Here is a 17,905-nt window from a genome sequence, read left to right as displayed (position 1 = left end):
TGGTCTTCCATTAAGGGAAGTTTTCAAATCTCATCACAGAGGACGCCATTAATCTGCTCCCAGCTTTGCTCTCAAGTTGAACGCTCGTCCGCTGTACTCCAGCCAGCCATGTCTGCCAGCCCTCAAACCCTCTGATGGAGGAGGTCTGACTGAGATGGAAGGTAGGTTCTCTGCTGAGGCTCTCTTGGGCTTTCCTGTGCGCAGCTGAAAGGGATGTGCGTGACAATTCCCTGACCTCTGACCTCCTGATGGAACGCTTTTAGCTAATTCGACAAATGCTGCATTTGCGTGGTGGAAAATGACTCCGCTATAACCAGCGCCGGTCCCCCGGGGGGCTCCTGCGCGCACACGCAGGCCACCTCCCAAGCGGAAAACGTTAATATTCCGTGAGGACGTTTGCAAAAAGGACCTTGAAAAGTCACTGTGCAACTTTCCAGCTCTTTAATGAAATTGCTTCTCATAAAGTTGGCATTCAGAGACTATTATGTGTTTCATTACGGCTCTCTGCTGTTGGAGACAAACTCGTTTTCATTTTCTCAGGATGTAACAGGGCAATAAATCCATTTCCTTTAATGCCCTGCGCACAGCCCGGCTCCACTCTCAAGACCTTAGCGGCTTTGCTCGGAACTCTGTTAGCGTCACTTTACGGTAAACAACCCGAGCTGCATGCAGGAGCTTTTATTTGTGCTTCTCAGACTCAAACCTCAAAAAGAATTACCCACCACCGAGTGTTGGATGTTTTATTCTTGTCTCCTCCCACCTACCGTACCCACCTGTTATCTTATCAGCATCTCTACTTATAACAGGACACGATCGTCCTGCTGCCCCTTATCTGGACTGTTTGCATCCCTGAGTCAGAGGCTGAAGATGAGGCAATATTTAGCTGCTGCAAGTCTGCAATTAGACGCTTGCAGTCAGACAACAGGTCTGACAGATAGCTCTGTTCCTGCCAAAACCTTCCCAAACGCCAACAAGAGACTGCGGTTATCTGCAGAGTAACACCCCCAAGGTCCTCGTGCAAAAGTAGCAAGAAACCATTTAATAAAACCTGACAAAACTGGTCTAACTGGTCCTGTATGGTGCTGCTGATGCAAACTAGCTATCAAGAGAGCTTTAATCACGCATTTTTGCCAAGAGATGATCTGCAGACCGGCCATGATGGAAAATCTCCTTAAACCCACCGGTTTTTTTCTTTGCCAAAGCCGCCTGGGCCAGATCAAATTAAGTGGTTTGATACTTTCTCTGCCAATCAGATTACCCTTATAATTCCCATAAGTGTTTACGTGATTAAAGCTGGTTAATGGGCCTTAGGAGAGTTCACGGTGTCGAGGGCTGGCTGTGATATCAGGCAGGGATGGAGAGAAACGTCAATAAACCGAGGAACATTTTCTGCTCCACTGTGTGGCGACTTGTCAATCAGCAGCTGATGAATACCTGAATGTTCCGTCCTAATGATCTTTGTGCTCTTTAGAAATTACAAGATGCCAGAGGGGTGTGGGGGAAAAAACACATTTGACATATAGTGCATCCGCTGTGTGGTGACACGGTGACTAAATATAGAGCAGAAAATGGAGCAGGAGAAGAGGGCACACTAAGGACCATAAATATTCACAGTCCGTGGATGGAAAATGCTCCTGTCCAGAATTCTTCTATTCTCAAAACTATTGCTGAATATGGCGCCAAGGACGCTTCCGCCTACATGCTGCAGCGTATCGAGCGTGGACGTGATGCCGCTCTAAATGTCCCTGTGCCATTTTGATATGGATCTTCATTAGGAAATGATCTGAATCCTGCTGTTCAGGCTGATGGCGGTGGAGATAGAGTGGGGGGCGAGGGAGAGAAAGACAGAAGGGAGACGGAAAATCTTTCCCTCTTCGCCCGCCACTAATATACTCGCCTCCTGAGGGAATGGTATCCATCATGACGCGTGCATGTGAGCACAATGTGACTGTGGGAGGGGACAGGCGGCTCATGGGTGCCCCCTGTTACAAATGCACCCCCACGTTTACCCCTTAAAGTGTCCATCAGCGCCTTAATGCGTCTCCCGGAGGGGGTGACAGAGCCTGAACTTGCACATTATTAACTCCCGACGCTTTTATGGGCCGGTGGAACTGAATGCTGCTTCTGAATAAGATATGTGCCTGATGTTTGGTGGCTGTATATCAGTCTTTAACTTCTGTGCAAGGCGGCACGTACTCCATACACAGTCGGTAAATAACAGGGATTTCATCCTGCAGTATGATCAGAATAAATTTCATATGATAATTGTGGCATCAGTTCATGTTCAAGGTAACAATACATCCAAATAAGTGCTGCACAAACAGTGTTTACAGTGATCCACAGCAGCTTTAAATCATAAGCAGCTTAGCAGACTGAGGTGGAAAGTCACAGCCAAATTGGCAGGCTCATGATAAATGCATGCCATTTATGTAAAATATTAATCAAATATAAATGTGAAATAAATTAAATAGCGGCTGATTCCCCCGCACTGGCTGGAGTCCGACAGAGATGATAAAGTGAACTGGCACATTTGCCTAGGAAAGATGTGCAGATGTGAGAAGGCTTTGTGTTGTTGGTTTTTCCAGTCTGAGTGGGCGTTTTCTGGGGGGAGGAATAAACCGCTTCCATTTGTAATGCAAGCAATGCAATTATTTCAGAATACAAACATCTCTTCTCCGAGTAGGCGTGGAAGATTAAGGGTTTGAGTCGCACCTCTGGTGTCGGCGGAGGTGGGTTGTACAGTAAAAACCTCAGGCAGCAGGAGCCACTGGGAAGGAGCGCAGGGAGGGCAGGAAGAGTTTGGATGTTATCGGAGTTCCAGCGCACCACACGCAGCCAATCAGCTGGCTGGAGTGAGCTCAGCCTCTGCCGGAGTTGTTTTGGAGCCCGAGCGCAGTCGGATCCTGTGCGTAAAACCAGCTCGTCAGACGCGGCAGCGGTGCCATGACGGCCAGAGCTCAGTCCGAAAAGTCCGGAGAATGAATTCCTTTTCAAAACGGATACCATGTGTTCTGCATAACAGGATAGCAGCTATGAACTACTACAGCATATAACACTGGTACTGTGGAGTAGCTGCCTCCGTCCTCCTCCATCGACTCAGTTGCGCCGCGGAATGATGCAGAAACCAGCCGAGGGAAGATTTTCTACCACAGGTAAGATGATGTTGGCGTTATTTATCCAAAATACTGTTGGTTACAAGGAGAAAACATAAAGAATAACAATTCCCAATGACATGAATGCCTTTATATAAATCTAGATATTTTTGAAAAAGTCTAATAAAATCCAAGTATTTACAATCACATTAGGCGAGGAAAGTGTGTGTGTGTGTGTGTGTGTGTGTGTGTGTGTGTGTGTGTGTGTGTGTGTGTGTGTGTGTGTGTGTGTGTGTGTACCTGCATCCGCACCGCGCGCGTGTGTGAGAGAGAGACAGAGAGAGACAGAGAGAAGGACATATATGACATTTCAGCTGAAAACGAATGGAAGGCTGAGAGAATGGTCATTAATAATTGTTCATAGTATTCAGACACACTCACACATGCAGATCTACCTTAGTCCAATGAATTATTTGTGTATGTGGAGTGTGTTTTTGTTGTCTAATGTAGTGTGTAATGGAATTCCCTGTTATCTGGGGAGCAGCTCAGCCTCGCAGGCACGATGTGAGAGTGGAGACCGCAGGTTTTTGAAGATATGGAGTCTTTGGTATGTGGGCTCAGATTCAGCCACTGGCCCGCATTATTCACGCTCTCTGCACGTCAAACAGCTCTGAAAGCACCCCCCCCCCCCCCCCCCCCCCTTCATGCTCCAGCTAGATTGTAACGTTCTCGAGAGGTTGGTGGAGGGCAAAGGTCTGAGGGATGCAAAGTTTACTCTAGAAATCGGTTGAATCAGTTAAATATGCGATCAGTAAATGTAGCTTTAGGGAGTCAGGAAGGCCACACTTTCATCAGTATGCATTGTGAAATCCCCCCCACCCCCACCCCTTCCCCACTCTCATGGTGTTTTAGTGACTCTGGCAAGAGATCCAAAGGTTGAATCCCAGATGTTGGTTTCATGGCCCAGGCTGGTGAAGGGTTTGCAAGAGGAATGCAGATCACCTGATGAGACTGAATGTTTCTTCCTAAAGTAATCTGTGACTGAGACTCGTTTGTTTCATCTCATCATTTCAAGTCAAATCTAACTGTGCCCAATGTTTCTGCAGCTATCAGCCTTCCAAAACACTGGGATTAATCTGACGTTTGAAGACGCCACCATGGAGAGCCTCAGTGAGCTCCAGAACCCCCTCCTGGGCAAAACCAACAGAAATGTGGCTCAGAACAATTACCATGGTTACCAGTGCGACTACCCGAGCCAGCCGTACCAGGACAGCCTCATCGGCTTCTACTACGCTGAGACCGATGGTAAGCTGGAGACACAGCAGTTCCTGGACGCCACGTCGCTGCATCTCGCCGTGGAGGCCTTCTACAGGCCCGGCTTCATCCTCTGCAAGGACAACACCAGCCTCCACAGCAAGGACTCCAAGAGCGAGAGCTTTGAGACAACATTCACTGAGACTAAGGACGCTGTGCTGGATGGAGATTCTCCGGAAAATCCTCTGGAAGGCGAGCCGGGAGAGAAGGATGTGAAGATCCAGACGGTGTCATATGAGGTGGAGGAGGAGCAGGGACCAGAGTATGAGGTCAGTGATGGGTCCAAAAGCATGAAGACATGTCTGCACCTTTATTTTTACCACACTCTATAAAAGCACAAGAGGTGATTAACATTAGTGCACATGATGCTCAGCTTTGCTACATTAGCTCATATTCAAGCTAACAGCCAAATAGCTATATAAGAAATATAAGGAAAACCATCAAAAAACATTAATTCAAGGTGAATTAATCCTTAACTCCAATGACAAAAGGCATTTAAGTAGGTTTCATAGTGTTTTCCACAGTCCAGAGGCTCAGAGCATCGTAAAATGAAATCATGGTTAACAGTTGCTTATTCAGCATTCATGATCATCCTGTCACTTCAGTCATCAGCAGAACATTACAGTTCTCTTTGTGACAGTTGGTAAATGCATCTATTTATAATTGATAATTCATACTATGGTATTTTTATTCAGCAACAGTTAACACACTGATTAAAGCTTACCGCTGTCCTAAGTGGTATTTGTTGAATTTTCCCGTGGTGTTTTTGTCATTTCTATTTTAGGAACTGTTGACTCAGACAGGTCCGACTCTGCACCCGCAATATAACATGAACTGCTATACACGCGGTGGATGGTGCTCACCTTCCAATTATGGCAGGATAACTGCTGTAACTAAAGACATTTAAGAGCATTCAGGGCACCTTTGGCAGTGTTTGACAGGGTCGTTAGAATATTGAGCTACTATGGCGGTAAAGACAATCCAGCGCAGACACGGCACATTCAGAGCCATTTATTTTCACTGGAAAGTAAATTATGGCATTTATTGACATGCTCATTAGTTAATTATTCCTTCCTAATGGACCGCTTCACGCGCAGTGTTTGGTATCCGGATTTGGAATCTGTCAAGTTGCTGGAGCCTTTCAAACCTACGGCCGGGCCCTCGTGATGCTTTTGTTTCGATTAATCCTGGGAAAATGGAATGCCTCTTTATCTGTCAAAGCTGTTTGTCCTTTCAAAAGTTCAGTTACCTCAAAGATGGCCGTAAACAAAAGGTTTGCTAGCTCTGAGCAGGCAGGTAGGAGTTCTAGGGTGATGGGGTGATGACGGCGCCCGATCGTGTTTGAGGGCTGGCAGACAGATTGAGATGACTGCTGCTTGTTCCATAGAGGTGGTGGTGTGTGTGTGTGTGTGGTGTGTGTGTGTGTGTGTGTTTTCAGCCAGCCTGTGCTGATGTGTGTCCAGGTGAGCCCGAGGCAAAGCTTGATGCAGTGAATAATCTGATGAAATGGACTCAGACGGGTGTTTCCATGCAGTCTTGCTCCCTGACATGGGTGCTTGAATGTCATGTGACACGCACATGGAATTTTGCTGGAATCCATTTGGAAATGAAATAGGTTGATTCCACACACAATGACATAGTCCAGAGAATCCCCCAACACCATCGCCTTTTACTGCACCGCATATCAATAATCTCCAATCTCCCCTAATCGATTATAAGGACCAAGCTAATGAAAAAAAGACCAACAAGTTTCGCACCACTGAGGTGAAACAGCAATAGATTGCAGGTATCAAAGGAAGTGGAGCGTACAGGCGGTGCCGCAGTGGCTTCTCTGAGCAGGTGTCAGGGTCCTGTCCTGCTGTGGACTCTAACAAGGCCTGGCAGAGGCCTGTGACAGCGTCGTTAAAGGGATTCTACCTCAGCGGCTACCTCATCACTTATACCGGATCAGAGCAGGTCGGTCTCCACGTCAGACCCGGGCGCCAATCGCTCTGAACCGCTATCAGAACTCACCATGAAGATAAAGAAGATTAGCGGTGTTTGTTGGCACCGGTTTCTCCGTGATTATTTGGTCTGAACAGCTGCCGTTTTCACGGATCTCACCTGGATGTCCAGGTGGACGCTGCTCATAAAAGAGATAACAGAACGCTTTATAATCTGCTTCCTGAATGAGGGTTAGAAAAGGGTCCATGGAAGATTCCCAAAATAGCACAGGATAATTACACCACACCCTGGAGCATTAGTGAAGTGAAATTAGAAATGTTAGCAGTGGTCATTTCTCCTGTGCCCCCTTCGCCGGCTGTCCTTTAATTGTCTTTAAAAGCGTCTGTTCCGTCCCTGCCTCGCATATCGATTTCGATGTTTTTTTCCTCCCCTTTCTCCACTTTGATTGATCCCAACAGGCAGCGAGACTAACAGATGAAACCTGCACCTCATGAAGGCTATTTATCTGGATAAATATCCAGCCCGTCTCTGGAACCGCTAGTGGGAGGCGGCGCCTTCTTAAAGGTCACGGAGCCGCATCGCCGTCGCCCTCCACGAAGACAATGAGTCAGTACGGTCCAGACCGTGTTCCACTCATTCATTAGCTGGTTTGGCTGCCGCTCTCCTGAGTTTGTGTATTGATTTGGAGTCTCGTGGGCAGTGGAGGGAGACGCTGGAGCACTTTGGAGCAGGGATGACACAGTCCTCTTGCTGTGCCTCCTGTCACCAAGCAATGATGGAACAATCCATTAATCCACTGTTATCTGTCATGTTGTTCATGGGTGTTGACAAAGGAGCCCAATCCTCTCCGGCTGGATGAGCACATCCTGTCCTGGGTGGCAGCGGCGCCGTTGGCACCGTTGGCGCCGTCATACGGACAGACTCCCAGTACAACGTCCGCCTGACTGTCCGCCTTCCTTTTCATCACTTAGATTTCAATCTCCAGATAACCGCTCTCACCTTTACTGTCGTTTTCCCCACTTTTTTTTTTACATGCAGCTAACTGTTCTGCTGTCTTCCAGAGCGACAGCTCCAGCGACAGCGAGAGTGAGGACAACTTCATCGTGCTGCCCCCTAGAGACTACCTGGGTCTGACCATCTTCTCCATGCTCTGCTGCTTCTGGCCCTTGGGCATTGTTGCCTTTTACTACTCTCACAAGGTAAAGACTCGGAGACCTCAGGCCGGCCATTAACTCTGATTACACCGCTTTTTATTTAAGGTCAGTGGACACAAGCACCTGCACTCAGCGCTGCCGCGGCCCATTTTCCTCCCCGTTAGCATCCCCGTGGATGTTTCGGGTGATTGACTCTGTGAGTCCAGCAGGACGGACCCGGGCACCACTGGCCTTTAACGCACATCAATGTTGGGCTGTTGAGCGCAACAACGTTTTTCCAAGATATGACATGTTGCGTTTGGCCACCGGCTTGTAACGGCAGTGACAATTAGGTCCGTGGCGGGGGGAAAAAAAGTGTCAGAAGAATAAAGAATTTTTATTTTGCTAGGAAACTAAAACATCCAAACAACACATTTGTCACTGTCGGAGGGATAATGACCTAATCGCCATGGTAACTAATGGCTCATGGCGAGCATTTTCTTGCTTTCTCTCTTAAATGTGGCTTAACACCTACTCACACACTCATTGCCGATGAGTAACACGCTGCCTCGCTCCGCTCTCTGCTTTGTTTTGACAGACAGGCAAGGGCAACGCCAAGGGAGACTTCTCCGGTGCAGGAATAAGCTCCAGAAGAGCTCTGTTCATGGCCGCCCTCGCCATCACCGTGGGGACAGGGATGTACATGGGGGTGGTCGTGGCTCTCATAGCTTACCTGTCCAAGCCCGGGCACGTATAGCGTCAGGAGCGCGAGACGGAGTGACAGGAACGCGTTGACAGATCTCCTCCAGGCCAACTGTGAAAAGAGTCGGTTTGTAGAAAAGAAGCAACAGATAAACCCAACACGGAGAAGAGAGAAACGTGATGTGTGTGGACGGCGCTCAGCTCGACATTTGTATCGATTCAGCCTGTTTCATCTGGGATGTAACAGCTGAGGTCTTCTCGTCTATCATCTCACGAATGATGAAACCAGTGTGGGGAGGACTGAGCTGAAAGAAATGTCCCGCCGCCACATTTTGACACGTGTTTTGTCTCTCCTGTAAAGTAGATGTCAGTGCTGTTGCAGATCCCGTGTTGTCTATTTTGTAATTTATTAAGAAAAAAGAAGAAACAGACATCGACCGCGTTTATATGTCAGTGTTTCAGAGCAAAAGAGTATCGCTGAAGTCCGATTGTACAGTCAGAAAGCAGCGCTGGAGAGAGGTATTTATGTCTACTGTGTACTTCAGCACCAGTCAATAAACGATTCCTTTGGCATGAATAACTCCTGTTGGTTTCTCATTATATGATGCAGCGTCTGCCCTCCCAACCTGCTCATCTCAGCTAAAACAGATACATCTATGTCATAGTTACAGGAGGGGGAAAGAGACAGGCAAAATCAGATCAGTAATTATGTTCCAAATGGGATTAAAGGGTAAAAATAACTATATGCCTGACACTGAGCCAGAACACACACGGATGGTGGTGAAGACGCTGATTGGTGGGGGTGGTGGGGGGTGTCCACCATGACTCTGGGGGGATGGGGGCTCTGAAACTGCTCTAAGAGTAAGAAAGACTGGATGGACCATCAGCATCACCGTCAAAATCATTATCATCACCACCATCGTCTCCATCATCATCATCATCGTCATCGTCAGCAGGAGCAGCAGCAGCACCATCATCTCCATCACACTTCTGTTTGCTTTTTTTTAGCGTCACCCTTCAAACAAGCGCTGCTCAATGGGGGGAGTCGAGCTCTCATCAATGGCAGCCGCAGCGGGCGCAGAAGTGGGTTCACTCTGAAAGCGAGTGGAGCGCTGCGTATGTTTTCTCTCCGTCTTTCAATAGGAAGCACCACCCACGGCTGCTCTCTCTCCCTCTCTCTTTCCCATTCTATCTCTCTCCCTCACTGTCTTTCTCTCTCCTTCAGCGAGTGGATTTTATTAGTCATCCACCCCCACAAGAATAAAAGCTTTCCAAAGAGGCGGCAGATGGTTGAATCTAAATTTCTGCAAATATTTCACTGCATTTGTTTGAGTTTAAATGCAGCTTTTGCGGCCGCCTGTTTCCAGAAAAACGCACTCCGAGTTTACTAAAGTCGTTTTCTCGCCCCGTCACAGCAGCAGCAAACTAGAACACTCCGCTGAGGACAAAGTGATGAACGAGCCGAGACAAAAGGGCAGAGAGACAAGAACGCATCAGAGCCGAGTGCGGCTTTAATGAGGACGGTTCTTCAGACAGGCCGTCCCAAACTCCCATGTTTATCAGAGCTCTGCCTCCTCCTGCTGCTGCTCAACAGGTGCATCTTAAAATCATTTCACTGGAAGACAACCGGAAGAAAATCCTGGAAGATTGCTGAGGAATCCTGCACAGATTCCCTCAAAACGTGAAAAGATGGTGGCTTGTCCCAGCTGAGACCCTCAGAGGGAGGCCGAGGAGGAGGAGCAGGTCTTCAGATAAAGACCTCTGGGTCCTGGGTCCTTTACGCAGACCTAACGGACGCGCTTGAGGACGGATTACAGACGCGCACATGATGTTGGAGGCTCATCCGGACTTGGTTTTCCATGCAGACTCCTGTGTTTGATGTATATTTGATCATTTAAGGGGCACTTTCTAGGTCAGCAGCCCCGTCGGTGACGTCAGTGATGTACATCGTGGTTGATTTATGACGACGTGATAGAAAAAAGGAGAAAAGGGCAGAACTGTGACGGTTTTAATCAAGATCTTAATCAAGGGTATTGATCCGGTAGGTGTAGGGATTTAGTAGCCTCCAGAGGTCGCTGAGAAAAGATGGTTTTTCAATTATTTGTAATTTCTGTGCATTATTGTGTGCACTCTATAATTCCCAACGTTTACATACAAATGATGTCATAGAAAAGAAGTCCTAAGTTACAAGAATATGTGAACGCTCACCCAATGTCCCATTTTTGGAATTAAGCCAAATAATGGTTTTGTTTTGGTTATTAATGCTGCTGTGAACATAAAACCACAGTGGCGTGAAGAACACATCCTCAGTTATTTAGAAAATTATTGGAGAAGAGGGAAAAAAGGCTCATTTTATTTGCCCAAGGATCAAATGGTAAAGTTAACTCACTTCAGTATCATGTCACAGCACTGCCTGATATCATGTGATCGTCTGTGCTTTCCTATTTTTTTAAGTTTTAAATGAAAGCCAATCCATTAAAATCCAGCCTCCTCCTCAGATGAAACCTTGAGGAACTCCACTGGCTCCCTTCATCATCAACGCTCAGTCACGTACAGGCTAAGACTGAAAAATCAGGACCTGAGAGCAGGATCCAGGTGGAAAAGTGAGGAAAAGATCGATATTTTCAGAAGGACAGAGGGAGCCCACTGTTGAAGGAGGGCTCCTGAAGAAGGTTGGCCTCATCATGCTGTAAGGGGGCAGCTTCAGGGGGCATCTAGGGTCTGCTGTGGTGCTGAAGCTGCTCGAGAAGAACAAAATGATGTATTCACTGAACCAAAAGCCCAAGGATGACAGGCCAGAGTTACAAGAGGGTCGGCCGTTTACAGACGGTCCAGGTTACAGACAGGACATTAATATAATTCCCAAAGATACTTTACTATCATCCAGTTTGTGCTACCTGCCCTCTGACCTTGCTGAGTTTGGAACAGTGTTGTTCACAGCTGAGTTGTCTTTAAAAGAAAAATAAAACCTGAAGTCAAATTGAATGAACGTTCCAACGCGCTCACCAAAAACCCCGTAGTTTTTGAATCACAGCCGAATTTATTTTCGCTTTGTCTGCCATTAATCACCTGAAGATCCCTGCGGTTGATTTTGTGCCTCACTGGAGCGGGCCCAGCAGCAAATGGTGACAGACTGGATTAAACCAGCAGCACGTGAGCTGGATTAAAGGACGCAGCCAAATGTGGCTGATGTGCATTTAGGGTAAAAAAAAAAGAAAACGATGCTGAAAATCTGCGACCGAGCATGACTGGCTGTTTTTGGAAGACACGTCCCCCGTTGAGAGGGACATTTCTGTATTCCCAACAGGTTTTTACAGGAGGAAATTAAGACAGCCATGCAGCACAGCGCCTGTCCACTCCTCTCTCTCCCTCTGTGTCTCTGTCTTTGAGAACACACTTTCATTTCAGACGTGAGCTCATATCTGCAGCGTTTCACATATACATGCTTATCTGGCACCTTTGTCCGGCAGCAGCGTGGCGCTCCGTGTGCCAGGACGCCGTCTGGGCCGATAAGGAACTCCCAGTCATCTCCAGGCTCCATTTATCACTCTTCAGCAACACAGCAGCGCTGTGTTTATCTCTCTTCACTCTTTTCTTCTCCTGATAAGTGTAGATTGCACGCCCCCCCCCCCCCCCCCTCCCTTTTTACGTCCTCCTGGAGGCATCAAATGGAAATGATGGTTTTTAATTGCGTCCCCAGTACCAGACACTTCTAAGGGAGGCCTGATGTGAAATTAGATGCAGGGAGGAAGAGAGCGTGTGGCTCCTGCTCGTGTCAGAGTGGGAGGCTGGCCTGAAGAGTGGAGGCTGCAGCTGTGGCAGATTGCTGCCGGTGCTGTGCCACACGTTATCAATCTTTCTGGGCCAAACAGTCAGGAGAGATAACTGACATCCATTGCAAGTGACACAGGAGTCTTGCTCTGTTGGCGCAGGGAGGATTTCCAGGGACACAGAAGTCCCAGCATCCTCCTGCAACCCGTCAAACCATCTAAGGCTGTAGTGCATTTAGAGAGCTGCTAATGCAGGGAACAAACGAGGCAGGGAGCATTACATTGATTAAAAGCTTCTTAAAGCATCCTGGGAAATGCAGTTTTTGAGGAACAGCGATTCTTTTTTTTTCTTTTTAACTCAAAGGGCACTGATATATGACGATGAGTGCAAAGATAAAGTGCTAATTTCCTGCGCCAGCTCAGATTCCTGGGTATTCCAGCCTGTTAGGAGCATTGAGATGATGGCTCTCTTCCCAGTGAGGGGTGAAAATAGAGCTATTTGGCTCCGTGTGACCAACCAAGGGCAACTTTGGTCGAGGAAAAATGAACCAAGTAGATGAAATCAGGTCCCAGCCGGGACATATGATTCAGCTGCAATATCAGTCCTCCTGTCTCAATTAACCCGCAGCAGACAAACCTCATCGGTGTGAGCACCGGAGGACTGATGAGAGACGACAGACATTGATCCAGATGCCAGAAAAAACGCTTATAATATCGATTTTATTTTTTAGCCTGACGGATACATCAATATATACATGATGTCACACTCACAGGACTTTCTGATAGAGGTTGCATCATTTGCAGGAGTTTGATTTACAGCGGGTTCTGATTATATGAAGCATAAGGCTGCCACCAAGCGGACAAGGCTGCACCCTGCACCCATCAGAGAAATAATAAATCATTATCAAATGAGGACACAAGAGTGTATAAACAGTGTTTAGACACGAATGTCTCTAATGTTCGAATAAGTGTGTTTTCTCTCTTCTATTTTACTTACCTTTACTGTCAGTAAACGTTTAAGACGTTATACACTCAATGAATGGATAAAGGCTTGTTTCCGCTTTTCATTAAAAAAAATGAATTAATCAGTGAGGAATTTACTTATTTATGTATTTTTTTTAAAAACCCACTCGTCCTAAATATAACTATTTTTCCAGAATGAAGGGGAGTTTTGTGCTGGACGTTCAGCCGTTAACTGTAGTAACTACTTTGATCGGCAGGGGGCAGAAAACACCAGGTTCAGCTCATCTTTATGCCTAAATGGGTTTCTCTCATCTCCACTCAGCTTGCAGCCAAAGCTCAGTCTTCCCAAAATGATTTGCTTGCTTTTAATCTCAGCAATGAAATCATATTGCTCTTACTCTCATCAGGAAAGAAATTGAATGTTAATATTGCATTAGGCAAAATCTTTTGGTAAACCCCACCCTGATCTCACTCTGCATGGATTGAGATGATCTTATGATGGTCTTCAGTAGCTCAGACTGTCCATCATCAGAGATACTGTGAATTACCTCTTCATGTCTAATGTAAACAGCTTGATCTTCCACAAATCTGATCCGGCATAACCTTCTCTTCCGCTCTCAGAGGATTAAATAGCTCTGCACTTTAGATGAATAATCCTCACTCTGTATATGTCTTGGCCTCAATTACTGAATTGGGTTGAGGGTCTGTGGAGGTTAGATGTGCGTCTATAGCACGTCGTTCCAGCCACGCCGTTTCAAATTGGTCCTCAGCTGATGTTTCATCATGTCTGAAGTGTGTGTAATTTGCTTAAAATGAAAGAGAATGACAAGAAATCCTGCCTAAAAACTCAAACACAACCGACTGATGTCTTTTATCGAGGCTCTTGAATTTACAACCACAATCTGGACTGGCTGGAAAGTGGCATGAAAGATCTAATTACAAGAAGGGAGCCAAATCAGAAGAGAATAACAACAATAGCAGCTTTGACATTAGTTAGAACCAAAACACCAACGCTGAAGACATTAAACTGCCACTGAATGACATGTTACAGGGAACAAGAATGATTTAACTGGGACACAAAGGTCCTGTTTTCCACATATTACACCTAAATTCAGCTCTAAAATACCAAACCTGTTGTTATGGCTGCCTTTAAAGCCCTGTCCAGTTCATCTCCTGGCCCCCATCAATTATCACATGTATCCTTATCTCTGTCAACAGTGTAATTAGCAACCTTTTCCCCATCCGGTGACATTATGCTTCCAATCTGAGCAGCCATTCAGTGCGGGGACATGCAGCAGCATACTGATAATAGCCATGCCGCGCCCTTTAAATTAGTCTCAGTTTAATTGGACCAGAACTCAATGGTCAACTCATTAGGAGGGCCCATTTGTGGAGCGAGGCTGAAGTGTGAAATGCGATATGGATTGTGTGCTGCAGACACATGATTGCGGTGTGAAGTGAATTCCAACTGGCCTCATGGAGCATTTAGGAAAAAAAACATACAGAAGATCGTCAACAGATAAAGCTGTTAGATTTTGGATCAGTATGTAGATAAGAGGACTAAGCGGCTCTGGCGTTACTGCTAATAGCGAAAGTGTTGAGGTCAAGCTTCTTCCGAGGGCCACTTTCACTCGTCTCCTGTCCCCAGAGCGCCGGAGCCTCCACTTTTATCTGAAATGGAGCTCAACTGCGATGGATTGGTGGAGCTAAACCGACCGTGACGCTGTGTCCTAACAAACCCGGGCCGGCAGAGCATCAGGTGGCAACTCATCCAGTAGCCACTGCAGCAACCGGGGCAACGAAATGGTCATTTTACAGTGAGCGCCACAATCTTCGGACCACCTGCAGAGCTGAATAAAACGACACCAGAAAGGCCAGATTCAGTAAAAGGTGATTTGTATTTGAGTTATACATATTTTCAAATAAAACACAAACACTACAATAAAACAGAATTCAAGAAAACAATGACTATTATATACAGCAAATATATAACACATCAGTTACTTTCTTTCTCTTACAGAGTACTGTCGGTGGGATGGATCGTATTTAACATCATTATTTAGTACAACAATGAACAAACAGCTGCATCTCAACTCACATACCTCCTTTACTCAACAGGGCACCTATTTATATGTGCACCTCTTAAAATGCATCTACACGACGCATTTATCAGAAACAAGGACAACAATCATCTGAATAACATATGAACATGTACTATGGTAGCTTAGGAGCTAGCATTTTTAGAAAGCTATCATTGTTTTCCTTCATAGAATCAAATCACCCCTAAACTAAACCAATAAATCCTGATGGTTTGCAAACGATAATGAAGTGAGTAACTTACATCTGTAAACTTTATTCCTGTTGGTGAGACTGACATGTTGGTGAGATTGCTGTTAGCGTCGGTCTGTGCGCGCGTGAGAAAGACTATATTAGCCACGGCTTGAGCCCTAAACCATCTAAAATTCAGTTGAAGACAAGTGCAGGAGCCGTTTTATGGCTACATCCCCTGCTATCATTCCAAATTCCTGGCGTTAAACAGAAGGTCATCAGGGTGCGTGAGTGTATGTGTGTGTGTGTGTGTGTGTATATGTGTGTGTCTGTGTCTCTGTGTGTGTGAGGTACATTGTTTGAAATTAATGCTGTGAACAGACTCAGGGTAACAGCTGATGATGTCCTGATAATGGATGCTGCATGTTGGGGGGCACACTGGGGCTTGCGCGCCCCCTAGCGACCGTATATGGTAATATATTGTTCGTGACATGGTTAGGAACAGGTTACGGGGATGTTTCAAAGGATACATTCAAAAAGCAACAGTTTCAAATAAATTTGTCCTCATAATAAAACCATCACTGCAAAACGAGGTACGTGACTTGAGATCCAATCATGTAATCTAGTCTGGTTCCAAGTTCATTGACAGTCCTAATTAGTGTTCTAGCCGTATAAATGCAGGTAGAGTCGTGTATTTGTCTGTATGTGATGTACAGTATATACACCAATATGAACACTGGACTTTCTCACAGACTTGAACCATCTCTACTGTGCACGGGCAACAAAAATTGTATGTTTCGAAGTCAGCAAAAGTGCATCGGCATCTTCAGTCCTGAGCCACATGTGTCCCAGTTTTAGAGCCAGATTAGAGACGAAGGTGTGGGACAGATGTTGGGTAAGTCCCTCACACATGCACTCAGTCACATTCCCGGGGGCCAAACATTGTCTAATGACTCTTGGGCTCTTCTGCGGGGCTCAGGGGACGGCTGGCTTTGCCCTCGGCTGCCTGTCTCTCCTGGTTGCCCTCCAGTCTGTCATGGGGAACGGTCCCCAACACTTTGGCACTGTGCTCCTGTGCCTTGGCCCTGAGCGCCGCAATGCTGTTCTCCCTCAGTTCCTCTTTAGAAATGGTGGACTTGGCGTCCGACCGGGCCTCCTCCGCCTCGCTCTCCTCCATCCTCTTAGAGCTCGGCTGCCTGGCCGCTTCGCCCTTTCCGTCCAGAGGCAGAGCCGGCACCTCCGCAGACTTTTTGTGCATCCCTGCAAAGAGTTGCGGGTATTCAGATTTAGAATAGCACCTGTTGACTGGTAAGCCATCGTGGACTGAAAACAGCAAGCAAAAGATAGTTCTAGTTTAGAGAATAACGTTCCCACGGAACAGTGCATGAGCAGCAAAGCAGAAAAGATGTGGAAAAACAGATCAAGCAAAGGTCAGAGGTCACACGAGGTCCAGTTTAGACGTTGAAGCCTCACCCAGCAGCCAGGGCGCGCACGAATCCATGACGCCGTCTTTGGCAGATTTGAGGATGGACTCTGGCAGCGGGATGGAGTGTCTGACCATGGCTCCATACAGGCCGTACTCCGCCATCACGGTGCTGCGGCCCCAGCACTTCTCCTTCTTCCTCCACTTGGCTCTGCGGTTCTGGAACCATACCTGCACCAGGAGGACAACGCCAGCGTCAGTAGCTGGGTCAATGAATGCAGAGAGTTTCTGGATTTGATTTATCTTTAATGTTTGGTGGAAAGAGAAGTAGCTGAGAGCCTCTGACAGTCTGATGCATCTGCTATGTCAAGCTGTCAGAGCCTTCAATCCACCCAACGTGAACATTGGATGGAGTTCATTGCTTCAGGAGCTCTGGCTCCTGTCAGGGCTGATCTCCAGCTACCTGCGGTGCCATCAGACGGTTTGACATATCCAAGCCGGGGGTCAGATATTCTATTAAAAACAATCAAACGGTTTTCGAGCTTTATTTTGATTCCGACAGCACCTCTTTCACACAAGATATTCTCCTTCTTTTCTATTAGAAATCGCGTCTTTGCGCCTCAAAGGGAGCCAGCGCGGAAGCTGTGGGCAGGAGTGACCCAGGGGCCCTCCGCGGCTGATTGAAAAATAAGTTAATTTCTGGCCCAATCGATGGCGGCCAGGCGGGAAATATCACGGGAAATTAAACTACCGGGGCTCCTGGGAGCGGCGCCATTGACCCGCGCTAATAAATTCAATGTAGTTATTTCATTTGAACTCCCTGCGCCTCTCCAGCAGCCGGCCTCCCCAGCCAGTCTGATTTAACTAATTACACTCAATGAGAAAATTGGGTGTTAATTTTATTTAGGGTGTGGGAGCAGCGGCGGCCCTTATTTATTTATTTCCTCTTGATCATTTCTCCGGCACGCTGTTGCGCTCCCGTAATGAGAACGAGATTAAAAGGCAAAGCGCGACAGATGGATGGTCCGGGTCACACCGCAATCTTCTTCCGCCTTGATTGCTTGATTAGGTCGTTAGCGGCTCCTTCTGCGAGGACAAATTGTTTCACATCCAACTGCGGGCCGATGAGAGATGATCTATCCTGGCGAGGATGCTGGAGGAGAGGGGGCTTTGTTCGGGACGCCGCCGGAGATGGATCTCCAGCGGGGGCGCGCTCAGAGCCCATCCACCATGAGGGCAGACGGCTCCTTCACATACTTTCAGATTGCACATTCACATCTGTGCTGACTCTTTGCC

The 17,905-nt window shown here is 47.0% G+C and overlaps 2 protein-coding genes across 3 annotated transcripts in view; one reads left to right on the top strand and one right to left on the bottom strand.

Annotated features, from left to right (window-relative positions):
- Nucleotides 1-2,687: 2,687 nt before the first annotated feature.
- Nucleotides 2,688-8,765, top strand: LOC101063781 (synapse differentiation-inducing gene protein 1-like). Its single transcript, XM_003962609.3, has 4 exons — nt 2,688-3,152; nt 4,199-4,675; nt 7,412-7,549; nt 8,082-8,765. The coding sequence occupies exons 2-4, from the start codon at nt 4,250-4,252 to the stop codon at nt 8,238-8,240; spliced, it is 723 nt and encodes a 240-aa protein (XP_003962658.1). The 5' UTR covers nt 2,688-3,152; nt 4,199-4,249; the 3' UTR covers nt 8,241-8,765.
- Nucleotides 8,766-14,799: 6,034 nt separating this feature from the next.
- vsx2 (visual system homeobox 2) overlaps nt 14,800-17,905 on the bottom strand; it is a 4,817-nt gene continuing 1,711 nt past the window's right edge. Inside the window, exons 4-5 of one of the 2 annotated variants that reach the window (XM_003962610.2) lie at nt 16,660-16,840; nt 14,800-16,509 (exon numbers count right to left, since the gene is read on the bottom strand). In XM_003962610.2, the coding sequence (XP_003962659.1) occupies nt 16,133-16,509; nt 16,660-16,840 (558 nt within the window). In that variant the 3' untranslated portion in view covers nt 14,800-16,132. The remainder of the gene's footprint in view (nt 16,510-16,659; nt 16,841-17,905) is intronic. The other variant, XM_029833028.1, reaches the window with a different exon arrangement.

Source organism: Takifugu rubripes, chromosome 2, assembly GCF_901000725.2.
Source record: "Takifugu rubripes chromosome 2, fTakRub1.2, whole genome shotgun sequence".
Classification (NCBI taxonomy): Eukaryota; Metazoa; Chordata; class Actinopteri; order Tetraodontiformes; family Tetraodontidae; genus Takifugu; species Takifugu rubripes.
This window is presented reverse-complemented; position numbering and strand designations above follow the sequence as displayed.